Below are 17,927 nucleotides of genomic sequence, written 5' to 3' on the forward strand. Positions count from 1 at the left end.
ACATCCATTCAATGGATATATAACGAGTGAGACGAATGGCTCAATCTGGGATTCAAACAACAACAAAGGGAAGCCAGGCACGTTTTTGGTAAACATCACTGCTATCTCCCTAGCCCACCCAGACGGTGCGCAGAGACCTGGGGGGTGAATAGCCGACTTAAGATTCAAATTCAAATACCCCACACTCCGACACCATGAAAAGGAAAACATTTAGGGCCTTTAGCCTGCCTCTTTGGAATATTTCACCTCTGAAATTCGCAAAAATATTCTAAATGAGTCGCAGATGTTTGGTGATTAAACGCATGCTTAGAGCGCCAATCCATGCGGAAGAGAATCCACCTCGATGTGCCTAGTGATTGGAGCGGGACCGAAGGGTTGAAAATGCGTCCCACAAAGGACCATGGGAAGCGGAGTGATCCAAACGAGGCCCCGAATATAAAAGCCTGAGTGTAATATCGAGTAATCACGGTTTCATAGTGATTTAATTAAACTGCATTACCAAAAGTATGTGGACACCTGCTTGTCGAACATCTCATTCCAAAATCATGGGCATTAATATTGAGTCGATCCCCCCTTTTGCTTCTATAACAGCCTCCACTCTTCTGGGAAGCATTTCCACTAGATGTTGGAACATTGCTGCGAGAACTTGCTTCCATTCAGTCACAAGAGCATTAGTGAGGTCCTTCACTGATGTTGGGAGATTAGGCCTGGCTCGCAGTCAGCGTTACAATTCATCCCAAAGGTGTTCGATGAGGTTGGGGTCAGGACTTTGTGCAGGCCAGTCAAGTTATTCCACACTGACCGCAACAAACCATTTCTGTATGGACCTCGCTTTGTGCATGAGGGCATTGTCATGCTGAAACAAGAAAAGGCCTTCCCCAAACTGTTGCCACATAACTGGAAGCACAGAATCGTCTAGAGTGTAAATGTATACTGTAGCATTAAGATTTCCCTTCACTGGAACTAAGGGGCCTAGCCCGAACCATGAAAAACAGCCCCAGACCATTATTCATCCACCAAACGTTATATTTGGCACTATGCACTGGGGAAGGTAGCGTTCTGGCATCCGCCAAACCTAGATTCGTCTGTCTGACTGCCAGAGAACGCGTTTCCACTGCTCCATAGGCAGCTAGCTTCACGCCACTCCAGCTGACACTTGGCATTGCGCAAGGCGATTTTAGGCTTGTGTGCAGCCTGCTCGGCCATGGAAACCCATTTCATGAAGCTCATGACAAACAGTTATTGTGCTGACTTTTCCAGAGGCAGTTTGGAACTCGATAGTGAGTGGTACGCCGTACCGGTAGAACGTGAGCATATCACAATTAATACAACATGCCCAAAAAAACGATAGACTATTACACCATTATTTAACATTACTGCATATCAGCCGCATGAACAATTAACCAATTGCCTGGAACCGGCTGGTATACGCTCCAAATTGTTTTGAGGTTTGAGGAGAAGACTTACATTTTGTCTAAGCGCAGATGAGTGGCTGAGACGCTCGTGGACAAGGCGGAGATGAGTGGTCGAGACGGAGGCGCGCGTGGACAACAGTGGATGCATCAATTCAGGCTACAAGAGTAGGCCCAATGACAATCGCAGAATGTCATTATAATACACGTAGGTGTTTTGGAACAGATGTCTCTTTCCATTCATCAAATTGTGGGTGCACAGTGAACTGTTGTGGTTTGGAAGCTGCAATTATTTTGTGAGTGGACGAATGTGCGCGTACAGGATCCCCTTTGTTAAGTGATTGTTTGACAATCAGATGAAAACATAATGACTGGTTGTGTTATTGCCATTTTAAAAGGCATATGAGGCGTGTCCATAAGGCTAGGGGAAGCTTTCCCGAAAGTACATTGAATTACATTGCCAAAATGATATAGCCTAATTAGCTTACTCCTGTCTATAAAAAAAAAATACATAAAATCGTTTTTTTAAAATAGGCTACTACACCAGGAAGCATGATTGGCCACAAAATAACATACGCGTTTTTTTTAAAAAACGGTGGATTATTTTAAATTGCATAGCCTACAGAATGGCCCGCAATTTGGCCAGCGCGAGCTTCAAATACCAAATAGATGATTGTTGAGTTGCGACTGTCAGTGAAAAGCAGACCCAGCCAGGCATATCGCATTATTAAAAATACAATAGCGGAAAAAGTGTTTGGAAAGCAAATGGCTATTGCTGATCTGAGATGACATTGAAAAGACTGCAATCTGTCTTTTAGTCATCAAAATGATTAAGTTAATAAAGCGAACTGGAGCCTACAGTATCTTATTGGCACCAGCGGAGAACATCGGTGAGTGTGCATATTCACTGTCTTTGTTATTGGGTCAGTCCCACTTGTGTTTGTTTTTGGTCAATAATTTCCTTCGCCAGGTTAGATGAATATCATATTGTATGTGTCTCCCCTTTTCGTAGGCCAATTATACAGATAAGAAAACCTCGTTTTTATTGATCTGTTTGTCAGTGTCAGCAGAGTAGGCTACCCTGTAATGTTTGTAGTATAATAAAAAATGACTGCGCACAATTGTGTCCCATACACGTAAGAAATTAAATCTACTTTGACCCCTGGAAAGGTGGCATCTATGATGGTGCCACGTTGAAAGTCACTGAGCCATTCTACTGCCATTGTTTGTCTATGGAGATTGCATGGCGGTGTGCTCGATTTTATACACCTGTCAGCAACGGGTGTGGCTGAAATAGCCGAATACACTAATTTGAAGGAGTGTCCACATACTTTTGTATATATAGTGTATTAAATCATTGATACAAGTATTGCACACCGCTCCCTCAGAAATGCTTTGCATATCACCGATGGAGGGAGTTGACAGTGTGGAAACCCACTATCTGGAAACAATTGAATAAATCAAACAACAGTCTATGAGTGAGGAATGGATTGAAGAACAGACTTGAACAGGGTTATATTGATGGATACACTGTAGGACACACCCTGGTAGAATGCATAGGCTACTGCTAGAGTAGTTGAATGTGACATCAATGATTCTCTGTAAATGAGGACATTAATCAATAGTGATTGGCCAAGAAGGTCTGCAGCAGATAACCATCTTGGAGAAATGAACAGCATAATTTTTTTATGGCCATGTAAAAGCTCTATTAAATGCTCAGAGAAAGGTTAGCCAGGCAACAAATGTTCGCACAAAGTCAATATTACTAGCAGTGAATGTCCATAACATTAGTCCCTCACCACAGACTCAAAGGGTCCTATAGATAGATTTTGAATGTCTCCAATTTCAGAGAACCATTACAGTTGGAAAGGGTTTTAAGATAAGTATAAGCCAATTAATGTCAATAATGTCATTGTTAAATTGAAATCCCACTCAATACAGTAAGATCTACATTTCATAGAGACAAAAGGGTCAAGACGTGTAGCACTATGCCAACTTTGCTGCCTCTTCCCTCGTCTGTGTGAACTGAAATGGGTATTCAGACATAAAATGACCTGAGAAGCACTTACCATGTGGAGATACAGGGTTGGGTAGGTTACTTTCTAAATGTGATCTGTTAAAGTTCCCTGTCCAAAATTGAAATCAGCAACGTCATTTTTAGATGACCCAAACTCAGGATCCATCAAACGCATTTGGAGTGTCATTATATTGGTCTCTGACTTGTGGTCAGACTCGCTCAGGTGGAAAAAACTTAAACTTGCGCCTTTTTTCAATGCTGAATTGAATGTCATTGAGAAAACAGAAAGGTGTCAATGTATATTTTACGCAAACATCCTTTCTGAATTGAAAAGTAATCAAAGAAGTAATCATCTATTTTTTTCAAAAGTAGATGTAATCTGATTACAATATTTTTGCTTGTAATATAACAGATTAGGTACAACATTTTTGTAATCAGATTACATGTAAACTGAATATATGTAATCAATTACTCCACCAACCCTGTGGAGTTGTAAATGTAGTTTTCCCAATACTGGTATGAGGAGAAGCACTGGGATTATAGGTAACACAATGAACACTTTCTGACCATTGTACGAGAGAAGTATGCTCTTCACACACATATTGTGCATATTGATTTACTCTGTCATAAACATCTATTACTTGAAGAGAGTGCTGAGACAAATGGCTCCTTCACAAAGGGGTTGCATGGTGGCTCAAGTTGTATTGCGGATGCATTATACCAGAGATGCTCTTTCTTCACATACTGTCCCGCTTTCATGTAGCTTTTTGAAATCTATTCACCAGGCCTTTCTCTGAGCCTCCTTTAGTGAAGAGAATTGTAGTCAATACAGGCCTCCAATAAAAATAAAGACGTTTGAATGGTCATGAAAGCTGGTTGCATGAAAGAAAGTGGTTGTTAAGTTAGTAGGTGCTTTGGGTCCATCTATAATTTCCTCATATAATACCCCTCCCTACCTATGTGAGGCAAGCTCTTCTTCATAAAAGAGAGACTCATCAATAAAAAGGCCACAGAGGATTCGTTTTCTGCACTGTAGTGTAAGAAATAGGGACAGAGGAATATACTTTCACCAGCTGAATACTACATGGGTTTACCACAATATGCGTACAATATCAAAACAGTATTAGTTTTCTGTATTGATATTTTATACAGAACATTTTTACAATTGCACATCCTCTAGGTTAACATTTGCAATTAAACATGTTTATTCCAGACAGAAAGACACCTCCATGGCATTGTACATTATCTTGTCTTGTGTCTCAAAGCACAAGACGAGAGATCCAACAGAAGAACATGTGACAAAAACAAATGGCGTGAGCCCCATGTCTATATCATAGGATTATCAACATGCCATACAGGAAGTTGTTCTAATACTTAAAAGAAGTGGAACATTGTTTCCCGGATTCAAGTCAAAGACTAAAGATTCTATTGGTACACATGACAGACCAGAGTAGTTGAACAAGTTTCTAGACACAAGCATTTCGCTACACCACAAGCATTTCGCTACACTCACATTAACATCTGCTAACCATGTGTATGTGACCAATAACATTTGATTTGATTTCGACTGGAAACACCTAGGCCTAAGTAATAGAACAGATCATCTGAAAGGTGAAGATTTTAAATATTTTCTTTTGATTGGCTATATTGCTAAACTGTTAGTTAACATAAGTCTACCAGATGAATAAAAATACAGTACTTTCAGACTGTTTCCATCTCAGAGTTGAATTGTAAATCCTAGCCCTTGATGACTTTATGAGTGAACTGACTTTCACCTAAACCCCCCACTTCTTGCAATTCTATGGATTAGTCTACACCACTCGGTTTAAGCCCTGCTCCAGTTCTCAGAGTTTCCCAGGTGTCAAACCTATTTCAAATTGAGGGCAAAAGCAAAATGACCTTGTAAGGTTGTTATTCATGTAAAAATGAATAAGGCAGATATTACTTTAGATACCCTCTTGTACAGCACATGCTCTGGATTTTCTGGTCACTAAATAGTGTAAAAAGGCATCATAACAGTATTCTGGAAACATTGTAACCCATTGCAAGTAGGTAGCATCTCAATTGTCACAATATGTTGTTAGATGCAATTAAAAATCATTCACAACTAAATGCCTTTGATTCCTTCATATGTTTGTTAATCTTACACTATATATTCGATTATATATAATTGTCCATCTTATATAAAATGTGTGTCTACTATGATGAGAGATGACAAAATCTATTGTACACAATGTTTTTAACATTTCAATATTTAAATCAAAAGAAAGATTGACTTTCATCAGTCCCACAAGTACATTGTAACAATATTTCTCTCCACTCAAAGAGTGTATCATTTTCTACTGGTGAATGTATCATATCCTACAATCGTTATATCTGTTAAGTATTGATAAACCCTTTTTTAAATTAAGACATTTTTGAAAAAAGGAAGAACTGTTGTTATTGATATGTTTTACAAAAAATAACGAGTTTTGTTATAATCTCTCAAAAAAGAAATTACTGTCTTAGGTAAAGGAAAGTACAGAGGTCCAGAACAAAAGTTGGCATACAAGACAACTAAGATTCGCTGAAGAAATCTCTCTACCACCCCAGAATAATACACCCAGAGGAGTTACCGCCATCCATCCCTTTATCACCCCCTCTTCTACTCCTCTCCATCCCCCATAGGCTAGCGACAGCCTCTCATGGGGCTTCCTTGGCTCCTTCCTCCACCGTGAGGCCTTCCTCCTCCCTCCCCAACTCTCTCTCCAGCTCCCCCACCATCTCCTCCACCAAGTCCAGCTCCTCAAAGGAAGAGCCGCTGCCCACTGACTCGCTGGAGCCCCTGTCCCTGTGCTCCGTGTCGTCGATGGGCTCCGTGTGTTCCTCGGCCTGCCCCTGCTCGTCCCTGTCCCCCTGGTCCCTGTGGGGCAGTGAAGGGGGCAGTGAGGGGGCTGGAGACGTCTCTGTGTTCTCTGACTGCACCTGGCCTCTCATAGTGCTGCTGACATCACTGTGGGTCATTGCACCTGCAACCACAGGAAGAGAGGTGTGAAGTGACACGGCGAATTGAAAACGTCGTTTTCAAGAGTGAGAGAAAGGCAAGAGAGGAAGAGAGGGAGAAAGAAAGAGAGTGTAGACAGAGGCACAGCGTTGGCATCCTGACAAGATACTGTCCTTAATCTATGTGGTTGGGATTCTTCCAGCTGCAAGCTAAATAATTACATCAACAACTATAAAAAGAGGAAAAGACAAAAGATACAATTAGAGAAAGCAAGCTACAAGTACAAACTTTACCCTGTACATTTAATCAGTAAGGACTGAGGGGTGTAGTATATTGGCCATTATAAACCAGGTAGTCTGGCTCCTGGATGCTGATTGACTGAAAGCTGTGGTATATCGTACATTATAAACTGGGTGGTTACGTTGGTAACCAGATTATAATAGCAATAAGGCACCTCAGGGGTTTGTGATACTGAAAATGGCCAATATACCGCAGCTAATGTCTGTATGCAGGCACTCCGTGTACTGTCGTGCTTAAGAAGAGCCCTTAGGCGGGATATTTTTAATCAATACGGCCCGAGGTGGTGTGGTATATGGCCAATATACCACGGCTAAGGGCTGTTCGTAGGCACAATGCAACCCAAACTACCCCGTTTATAATTAGACATAGACTTGATATATTCCCGCGTCACTCAACAGCTCACATACAGTAGGAGGTAACTAGCTACATTACAAACAGAGATTTCATTGGTGTTAATGGCATATCTGCAATTTTAGTAATTTTTTAATAAAGGCAGACAAAATTGGGCCAGTTTGAATGTGGGCAGCAACAGGCAACAATAACAGCATTCTCACTCACCCACTTCCTTCCTTCCAGTTGGATGGACTATGAATGAATGAGTGTATGCAAGACTGCAATGCAGATCTCACCTCCGAGAAGCATAGAGGATCTTAGTGAGTGAGGGAATCTTTGATATGCTGGTGTGCCGCTGTAGCCCTGTTCTGTGTATGGATACTGTGTGTGTGTGTGTGTGTGTGTGTGTGTGTGTGTGTGTGTGTGTGTGTGTGTGTGTGTGTGTGTGTGTGTGTGTGTGTGTGTGTGTACGTATGGCATGTGTCTTGGGCCAGCTCCTGTATTCACAAACCCAGTCACTGAGATGTGCTACTCTTCTGGTATTTAAGGGGAACAACTCATAGTAATAGGTTATTATGGGTTATTACAATCACATCACCCTCATTCTTTATGGGTCATTACAGCAGAATTCTATTCCTTTACTCCCCACCTATTAAGCATTGGTAAGACTGATATCATTGGTCAAAAGGCCCATTCCTACACAGTCAACCACACAGCAATATCAGTCAAACGATATCTAATGATGCCATTCTGCCTGGTTACTCATTTAGTATTTCTCCAACTCACTCCTTTACTGGATGGGAAATGGCCGTGGTTTCTGCTGTCTGGTACAGGAAATAAATAATAAGTGCATTCATCACCAGGATGGGCCATTAGTGTAATGCTACAGAGATAACATGATGAACTGGCCAATAATGCTTTCATAGTAATTAAGATGTGCCAAACGCTGAGCCTGATTCGCCTATGCTCGGCAGTCCTTTCTGATGGATGAATATCCACCAGCGTCTAGTCATGATATCCTCCTAAGCTTGTTATGATCCAAGTGGTTTGTGTGAATGTGTTTGCGGGCGCGTGAATGTGTGTGTGCACGCGCGTGTATAGGTCTAACGGCCCTGGAATGGAGATTAATGAATAATCTTGATCTCTTTCATGGCGAAAAGCTAGTCTGACCTCTGCCATTTCCCCGTCTGTATCGTTTTGGGGCCGGAGAGATGAGTCCCTGCCTATCATGGCTCTCGCTGAAAATTAGCACTGGCGTCTCAATTAGGCCCCAGCTCTGTGGCCATTGTTCAGAAATGGATGGGCTGAAAATAGACACAATTATGTGAGACCTTTTGAGCATTGATTAATGTAAGAAAGAGACACAGCAAACAGCATGCCTCAAATCTCCCCTCCTAAACCATGTCCAAATGTCACTCACACCCAGTGAAGCAGGAGCAAGGCGGCAGGCTTGCTATTCTTCCTCGTGTCTACAGGACAACAACGCCTCCAGTGAGGAATCGGCAACACCAATCAGTCACCTGTATCTCAAACATGTGATCTCTTCATGTAAAAACATAAATCTAAAGCATGTCCATCATCCTACTGTGACAGGTGTGTGATATAGGAGAGCATCCCAGGTTACATAGTCACCAACAGGGAATCACTGACACACACATAGATAATCTTACTGCCCATTCATGTTGATGATGAACCGAAGAAAAGGTTCTTTATTGAAAGGCGATCATTGTTATATTCTATTCTATCTTCCAACAGCCATGGAGAGGTTAATTCATTAAGGAAAGACGGGAGATGAATCTCCTGTCAGCGTCCCAGAAGGGTAACAGGACACCCTGGGCCAGCCTCTCATTACCTTTGACATTTTAGTCATTTAACAGACGCTGTTATCTAGAGCGACTTACAATTAGTGCATTCATCTTAAGATAGCTTGGTGAGACAACCACAAATCACAGTCGTAGTAAGTACACTTTTCCCTCAAAAAAGTAGTTATCAGTAAAGTCTACATAGAGCCATGACGACATAGAACTCTATTCCACATCAGGTAACTGATGCAAGCAGTAGAATCAGATTTTAAAAAACAGATAAAAAGACAACAGCGGGGACTGTGAAGAAACACAAACATACTGTAGGCACAGACACACGCATACACACACATGGTAACATACACACTATAGACACACGTATAGGGCTGTTGCAGTGTCCGTATTACCGCCACACCAGCGGACACGAGTCATGAAGGCAGTCAAATCAAATGTTATTTGTGACATACACATGTTTAGCAGATGTTATTGCGGGTGTAGCGAAATGCTTGTGTTTCTAGCTCCAACAGTGCAGTAATATCTACCAAGTAGTATCTAACAATTTCACAACAATACACACAAAAAACACAAATCTAAAGAAAATGAATGGAATTAAGAATATATAAATATTTGGACGAGCAATGTTAGAGCGGCATAGACTAAAATAATGTCGAATATAATACAGTTTATACAGCTGAAGTCGGAAGTTTACATACACTTAGGTTGGAGTCACTAGAACTTGTTTACCAACCACTACACACATTTCTTGTTAACAAACTATAGTTTTGGCAAGTCAGTTAGGACATCTATTTTGTGCATGACGCAAGTAATTTTTCCAACAATTGTTTACAAGCCGGAAGTTTACATACACCTTAGCCAAATACATTTAAACTCAGTTTTTCTGACATTCCTGACATTTAATCCAAGTAAAATTTTTTTATTTTATTTATTTTAAGAATGTGAAATGTCAGAATAATAGGAGAGAGAATTTTTTATTTCAGCTTTTACTTCTTTCATCACATTCCCAGTGGGTCAGAAGTTAACATGCACTCAATTAGTATTTGGTAGCATTGCCTTTAAATTGTTTAACTTGGGTCAAACGTTTCGGGTAGCCTTCCACAAGCTTCCCACAATAAGTTGGGTGAATTTTGTTCCCATTCTTCCTGACAGAGCTGGTGTAACTGAGTCAGGTTTGTAGGCCTCCTTGCTCACACACGCTTTTCCAGTTCTGCCCACAGATTTTCTATAGGATTGAGGTCAGGGCTTTGTGATGGCCACTCCAATACCTTGACTTTGTTGTCCTTAAGCCATTTTGCCACAACTTTGGAAGTATGCTTGGAGTCATTGTCCATTTGGAAGACCCACATGCGACCAAGCTTTAACTTGCTGACTGATGTCTTGAGATGTTGCTTCAATGTATCCACAATTTTCCTACCTCATGATGCCATCTATTTTGTGAAGTGCACCAGTCCCTCCTGCAGCAAAGCACCCCCACAACATGATGCTGCCACCCCCGTCCTTCACGGTTGGGATGGTGTAATTCGGCTTGCAAGCCTCACCCCTTTTCCTCCAAACATAACGATGGTCATTATGGCCAAACAGTTGTATTTTTGTTTCATCAGACCAGAGTACATTTCTCCAAAACGTACGATCTTTGTCCCCATGTGCAGTTGCAAACCGTAGTCTGGCTTTTTTAATGGAGTTTTTGGAGCGGTGGCTTCTTCCTTACTGAGCAGCCTTTCAGGTTATATCGATATAGGACTTGTTTAACTGTGGATATAGACACTTTTGTACCTGTTTCCTCCAGCATCTTCACAAGGTCCTTTGCTGTTGTTCTGGGATTGATTTGCAGTTTTCGCACCAAAGTACATTCATCTCTAGGAGACAGAACGCGTCTTCCTGAGCGGTATGACGGCTGCGCGGTCCCATGGTGTTTATACTTGCGTACTATTGTTTTTACAGATGAACGTGGCGTTTGGAAATTTCTCCCAAGGATGAACCAGACTTGTGGAGGTCTACAATTTGTTTTCTGAGGTCTTGGCTGATTTCTTTTGATTTTCCCATGATGTCAAGGCACTGAGTGTGAGGGTAGGCCTTGAAATACACCTCCAATTGACTCAAATGATGTCAATTAACCTATCAGAAGCTTCTAAAGTCATGACATCATTTTCTGGAATTTTCTAAGCTGTTTAAAGGCACAGTCAACTCAGTGTATGTAAACTTCTGACCCACTGGAATTGTGATACAGTGAATTATAAGTTAAATAATCTGTCTGTAAACAATTGTTGTAAAAATTACTTGTGTCATGCACAAAGTAGATGTCCTAATCGACTTGCTAAAACTATAGTTTGTTAAGAAATTTGTGGAGTGGTTGAAAATCAAGTTTAATTGACTCCATCCTAAGTGTATGTAAACTACCGAATTCAACTGTACATCTGAGATGTGTAGTGCAAGATATGTAAACATCATTATTAAAGTGACTAGTGATCCTTTTGTTAGAGTGGACAATGATTTCAAGTCTGTATGTAGGCAGCAGCCTCTCTGTGTTAGTGATGGCTGTTTAACAGTTTGATGGCCTGGAGATAGAAACTATTTTTCAGTCTCTCAGTTCCAGGTTTGATGCACCTGTACTGACCTCACCTTCTGGATGGTAGCGGGGTGAACAGGCAGTGGCTCAGGTGGTTGTTGTCCTTGATGATCTTTTTGGCCTTCCTGTGACATCGGGTGCTGTAGGTGTCCTGGAGGGCAGGTAGTTTGCCCCCAGTGATGTGTTGTGCAGACCGCACCAACCTCTGGAGAGCCCTGCGGTTGTGGGAGGTGCAGTTGCCATACCAGGCAGTGATATAGCCCGACAGGATGCTCTCAATTGTGCATCTGTAGAAGTTTGAGGGTTTTGGGTGACAGGCCAAATTTCTTCAGCATCCTGAGGTTGAAGAGGCGCTGTTGCGCCTTCTTCACCACACTGTCTGTGAGGATGGACCATTTCAGTTTGTCCGTGATGTGTACGCTGAGGAACTTTCCAGCTGTCCTGTCGATGAGGATAGGGGAGTGCTCCATCTGCTGTTTCCTGAAGTCCACGATCTTCTCCTTTGTTGACGTTGCGTGAGAGGTTGTTTTCCTGACACCACACTCCGAGGGCCCTCACCTCCTCCCTATAGGCTGTTTCGTAATTGTTGGTGATCAAGTCTACTACTGTTGTGTCGTCTGCAAACTTGATGATTAAGTTGGAGGCATGCGTAGTCACGCAATCATGGGTGAACAGGGAGTACAGTAGGGGGCTGAGCACGCACCCTTGTGAGTCCCCGGTGTTGAGGATCAGCGAAGTGGAGGTGTTGTTTCCTACCTTCACCTCCTGGGGGCGGCCAGTCAGGAAGTCCTGGACCCCGTTGCACAGGGCGGGATTCAGACCCAGGGCCTCGAGTTTAATGCTGAGCTTGGAGGGTACTATGGTGTTGACTATGAGCTATAGTCAATGAACAGCATTCTTACATATGTATTCCTCTTGTCCAGATGGGATAGGGCAGCGTGTAGTGCGATGGCATCGTCTGTGGATCAATTGGGGCGCTAAGCAAATTGAAATGGGTCTAGGGCATTGGTGCCCAGGACGTCGATCGAGGTCGACCGGTCGATTGGGAACATCTTTCTAGTAGACCGCATAAACGTTTTCAAAATGTATGCACAAAAAAATATATATTTGGGCAATTCACAGTGTGTCACGCCCTGACCAGGTGAACTCGGTATTTTGGGTCAGGGTGTGTCATGTTGGGTATTTTTCCTTGGTTTGTTTTCTATGTTAGCGTTATAGCCTTGTGTTAGCTCTATGTGGTTTATTTCTATGTTGGGTTCTGTCGATTCCCAATCAGAGACAGCTGTCGCTAGTTGTCTCTGATTGGGATCACATTTAAGTTCCTTTTTTCCCCACGCTGTTTGTGGGGTGTTGTCTCTTTGTTTTTGAGCAGTTAACGTATCGGCATTTTCTTGGTTTTGTGTACGTGTTTATTTCAGTGTAAAGAATAAACATGTGTTCGCTCCCAGCTGCGTTTTGGTCCGCTTCCTCATCACCCGACGACAATCGTTACACAGTGTTACCATTGAGTCTGCTTAAAGATAATGAGGTCCACAGCTCTGAAGCACCGTATGCTTTTCTTACAGGTTAGCTTCTTTCTCGAATATTAGTGTACAGCCAAAATATAAAAAAACTGCTTGATTGACATAAAAATTGGACCAACCCGCAGCACTATAGTTGCTACATTTGTTTTCCAAACTGTCACTACCATAGCAACCATCTGCAGTTAGTACGTTTACATTTCCATGCTTGCGAGACCTGTAACAGAATATTCTTTGTTGTTCCAGTGGTGGTTATTTTTTTTACTACTTTTTTTCTATGAAGTTGCGGTTAGGTGTTTAACATGAGTGCTGGACCAAGCAGCAAGAAACTGAAAATCTACCACTTTTCACCACAACAAATTCAAAATGTGTGTCTGATCTGCCATTCAAACATAGCTCTTGCTAAGAAGGGAAATGTCGAGAGGCATTTCAAAACTGTTCACAAGAAATATGAAAGTGACTTTCCAGCTAAAAGTGAACTACGTAAAAGAAAAGTAAAAGAGTTGAAGTCTCAACTAGCTGCCCAACAATCGATCTTTACAAGGCCCAGCTCAAAATTGCATACTAGCAAAGCACAAGAAACCATTCCAGGATGGAGAAATGGTAAGAGGCCTTTTTAGAGGCAGCAGAATCATTGTTTGATGATTTCAAAAATAAATCAGAAATCATTTCCGCTATTAAGGATATTGAGCTATCCAGAAATACTGTTACACGGCGCTGTGAAATGGTGGATGAGGATTTGAGGGAGCATCTTAAAAAATACATAAATGAGTGCGTGTTCTTTCACTTTAATTTGATGTGGCGACAGACGTGATCGACACATCTCAGTTTTGCATTTTCATCAGAATGGTGTTTGAAGATATGACTGCCAGAGGAACTACTCAAAATCATATAGTTGAAAGGAAAATCTCAACGGGAGGACATTTTTGTGACATTCAAGGACTTTATTAATAGCACTCAGTTACCCATTTACAAACCTGTGTAATGGAGCACCAGCCATGACTGGCCGCATCAATGGGTTCATCAAGTCAAAATACCGGTCCCCTCTAAGCGATGATCACCTGGACACATGCTTGAGGCTAGCAATCAGTAGCTACAAACCAGACTATGCAAAGCTTGCTGACAGCATCATCCAATCAATAAAGTGAAATGTTATTTAATATTGGCGGGGGCAGAGGAGGGGGAAGACCGCGTTAGGAAGAGGGTGGAAAAAGTAGATCCTATGTAACTAAAGTCTGGGCACCCCTGGTCTAGGGTGTCAGGTAAGGTTGAGGTGATATGATCCTTGACTAGTCTCTCAAAGCACTTCATGACGACAGAAGTGAGTCCCACGGGGCGATAGTCATTTAGTTAATTTACCTTTGCTTTCTTGGGTACAGGAACAATGGTGGACATCTTGAAGCATGTGGGGATTGCAGACTGGGATAGGGAGAGATTGAATATATCTGTAAACACCCCAGCCAGCTGCTCTGAGGACGCGGCTAGGGACGTCTGTGCCCGGCAGCCTTGCGAGCGGTTAACACACTTAAAAATCTTACTCACGTCGGCCACGGAGAAGGAGAGCCCACAGTCCTTGGTAGCGGGCCACGTCGGTGGCACTGTGTTATCCTCAAAGCGGGTGAAGAAGGTGTTTAGCTTGTCCGGAAGCAAGACATCAATGTCCGCGACATGGCTGTAGTAGTCCGTGATTGTTTGTAGATTGTTTGTAGACCCTGCCACATACGTCTCGTGTCTGAGCTGTTGAATTGCGACTCCACTCTGTCTCTATACTAACGTTTTGCCTGTTTGATTGCCTTATGGAGGGAATAACTACACTGTTTGTACTCGGCCATATTCCCAGTCACCTTGCCATGGTTAAATGCAGTGGTTCGCACTTTCAGTTTTGCGTGAATGCTGCCATCTATCCACAGTTTCTAGTTAGGGTAGGTTTTAATAGTCACAGTGGGTACAACATCTCCTATACAATTCCTGATAAACTCAGTCATCGTATCAGTGTATTCGTCAATGTTATTCTCGGAGGCTACCCGGAACATATCCCAGTCTGCGTGATCAAAACAATCTTGAAGCGTGGATTGGTCAGACCAGTGTTGAATAGTCCTTAGCACGGGTACTTCCTGTTTGAGTTTCTGCCTATAGGAAGGAAGGAGTATAATGGAGTCATGATCAAATTTGCCAAAGGGAGGGCCTTGAAGGATCCCAGAAGTTGGAGTAACTGTGGTCGAGTGTTTTAGCAGCGTGAGTACTACAGTCAATGTGTTGATAGAAGTTCGGTAGCGTTTTCTTCAAATTTGCTTTGTTAAAATCCCCAGCTACAATAAATTCAGCCTCAGAATATGTGGATTCCAGTTTGCATAAAGTCCAGTGAAGTTCTTTGAGGGCCGTCGTGGTATTGGCTTGAGGGGGAATATACACGGCTGTGACTATAACCGAAGATAATTATCTTGGGAGGAAATACGATCGGCATTTGATTGTGAGGTATTCTAGGTTGGGTGAACAAAAGGACTTGAATTCGTGTATGTTATCACAATCACACCATGAGTAGTTAATCATGAAACATATCCCCCCCACCCTTATTCCTCGAGAGATATTTATTCCTGTCTGCACAATGAACTGAGAACCCAACTGGCTGTACGGACTCAGACAGTATATCCCGAGAGAGCCATGTATCTGTGAAACAGAGTATTTTAGAATCCCTGATATCTCTCGGAAGGAAATCCTCGCCCTGAGCTCGTCAACTTTATTATCCAGAGACTGAACATTAGCGAGTAATATACTCGGAAGTGGTGGGTGGTGTAGAAGTCCACTCCAAATACCTCTTCTCCGCTGGTGGTGTTTTGCATCAGCTTCTGGAATGAGTTCAATTGCCCTGGGGGGTACGAACAAAGGATCTGATTCAGGAAAGTCATATTCCTGGTCGTAATTCTGGTGAGTTACCGTCGCTCTGATATCCAAAAGTTCTTCCCTGCTGTATGTAATAACACCCCAAAAATGTTGACCTAATAATGTAAGAAATAACACAATAAAAAACAAAATACTGCAAAGTTGGCTAGGAGCTAGAAGCACGGCTGTCCTATCTGTCGGTGCCATTTTCATTTGGACCAATTAGTCACGGTAATTAGGCTTCTCCAAGCTCTGATGCTGCTGCTGGTCATTAGTAGCCTACCAAACTTGCTAACTGCCTGGTACTCTGCACTCTATTGTCGCTCAAATCACTCTGACATCAATGCAAATGTATTTAAAAATGTTGTCAAACACTTCATGAGAGCCCATAAGCTCATGTTGCACAACATTTCTATAGGCTATGCAATTGCGCGAGAAAACAGAGTATTGGCCTCTACTAAAAAGAGGATCCCATCAGCTTTCTATAGGCTAGGCCTACTATATTTATTTCTCAACTTTGCTTATATTTACAACTGGAGTATAGCTTACCTGGCTGGCATGAAAATAAACCAAGGGGAAAAGCTTCCTCCATTCGCTATTTAAGTGCATAGATGACATGTATTTTTTCCGCTGCCCTGGTTTCGATACAGGTGCATGATAAATGGTCCATCCTAAATCAAAACAAATTTCACACATATATTATTTAGTATATGTAAAGATTAAATCAAGAATAGTCTGATGAGTGACAATATTAGCCTATCAATTGTGAATTATATATAATCACTTGTGAATGATGCCCACCATAAGAAACAATGCCTTTTTTTGCATGTTTTAATCATGTTTGTATCACAACTAAAGTGACCAAATAACTTCTTAAAATTAAGCACATGAATCTGCTTTACAAGGGGTGTAGAGCCTAACTGACATACGTAAGCAAAGCCTGAGTTTCAAGTTTGGGGAAGATGAAAATGAAGATGATTTTCACCATAAAAATGCACCTTTATAATAAAAGCATTACATGTATAATTGCATTTGCGGTCACTTTTGACAATAGTGTTTTCCGCTAATGGAATATTTGTGCTTATAGCCTACTACCATGGGTGCATTGCTGCGCTTATAATGTCAATATTTTAAACTAAACGTTCTAATCTGTTGCGTCAGCCACATTGCGTAAAAAAGTTTTTGGGATGCTAGTGGTTGTATTAATTTGGGATCTATCACATCCCACAACTGTCCCAGACTATGTTTGGAATATGTATTTCTCTTAACCTAATGGAATAGGTCAACTTTTGTACTAGTAGACAGTAGATTGACATAAGCTAGTGCTTTTACTGTTCGTTAGGCCTACTCATCTTGTTGTCTGACGAAAAGTAAATGTGGACAGTTCTTCCAATATCTTCAATATGCACATCGGAATTGGATAAGGACTCGCGCAGTTGAATCCTCGATTTGTCTGTCTTCACTTGTAGCCTGTGAGAAAGACCCGATCACGTGATGGAGCGCGCAGCACTCAGGGAGAAGTGCACAACGGCCACTGGCCGCAAAAGGCATAGATTCAGTTATGGTGCATTACGGCCACACAATGGGCATGCTGCCATGAAATTCTAGGCATTATCAAGTGCTTGTCAAATTGTGAATGAGTGACTGATGTAGTGTGTACAGTCTGCACAAAAAAACAAAGCAGAGCTCATGCCTTTCAAGTGACTTTTTTCAAATCATCATTAGTCACATCATGCAGCCTTACAATAATATTAAAAATCAAAACATATAGCCCAATGTTTGTAGAACAACTAAAGTTACATTAATAACTAAATTAAGTAGCCCACAGCCATTTGGCATAGCCAGATCAGGACCTAACATGAGGACAACTCAGAGTATGCTATTCTGTTCTTCTGAAATAGACTACATTTTCTTCATATCATGCCTCTTTAGGCCTGTCTAATATAAATCATGGATTTATTGTGAAGGTGTAGGCTATATTACATGGATTTATTAGACTTGTTAAAATGTGGATGCTCCAAAGGTCTGCATCAGTGGCTTGTAGGCTGTGTGTGGAAGCCAGGAGATGCTAAATGTGTTTTTGTTAATTACGGTCA

The 17,927-nt window shown here is 41.8% G+C and overlaps 1 protein-coding gene across 1 annotated transcript in view; it reads right to left on the bottom strand.

Moving 5' to 3' along the window:
* Positions 1 to 4,610: 4,610 nt before the first annotated feature.
* Positions 4,611 to 17,927, bottom strand: part of LOC106565575 (testis-expressed protein 264) — a 202,354-nt gene continuing 189,037 nt past the window's right edge. Inside the window, exon 4 of the mRNA XM_014132849.2 lies at positions 4,611 to 6,437. Coding sequence (XP_013988324.2) covers positions 6,112 to 6,437 — 326 coding nt within the window. The 3' untranslated portion in view covers positions 4,611 to 6,111. The remainder of the gene's footprint in view (positions 6,438 to 17,927) is intronic.

Source organism: Salmo salar, chromosome ssa12 (assembly GCF_905237065.1).
Source record: "Salmo salar chromosome ssa12, Ssal_v3.1, whole genome shotgun sequence".
NCBI lineage: Eukaryota > Metazoa > Chordata > Actinopteri > Salmoniformes > Salmonidae > Salmo > Salmo salar.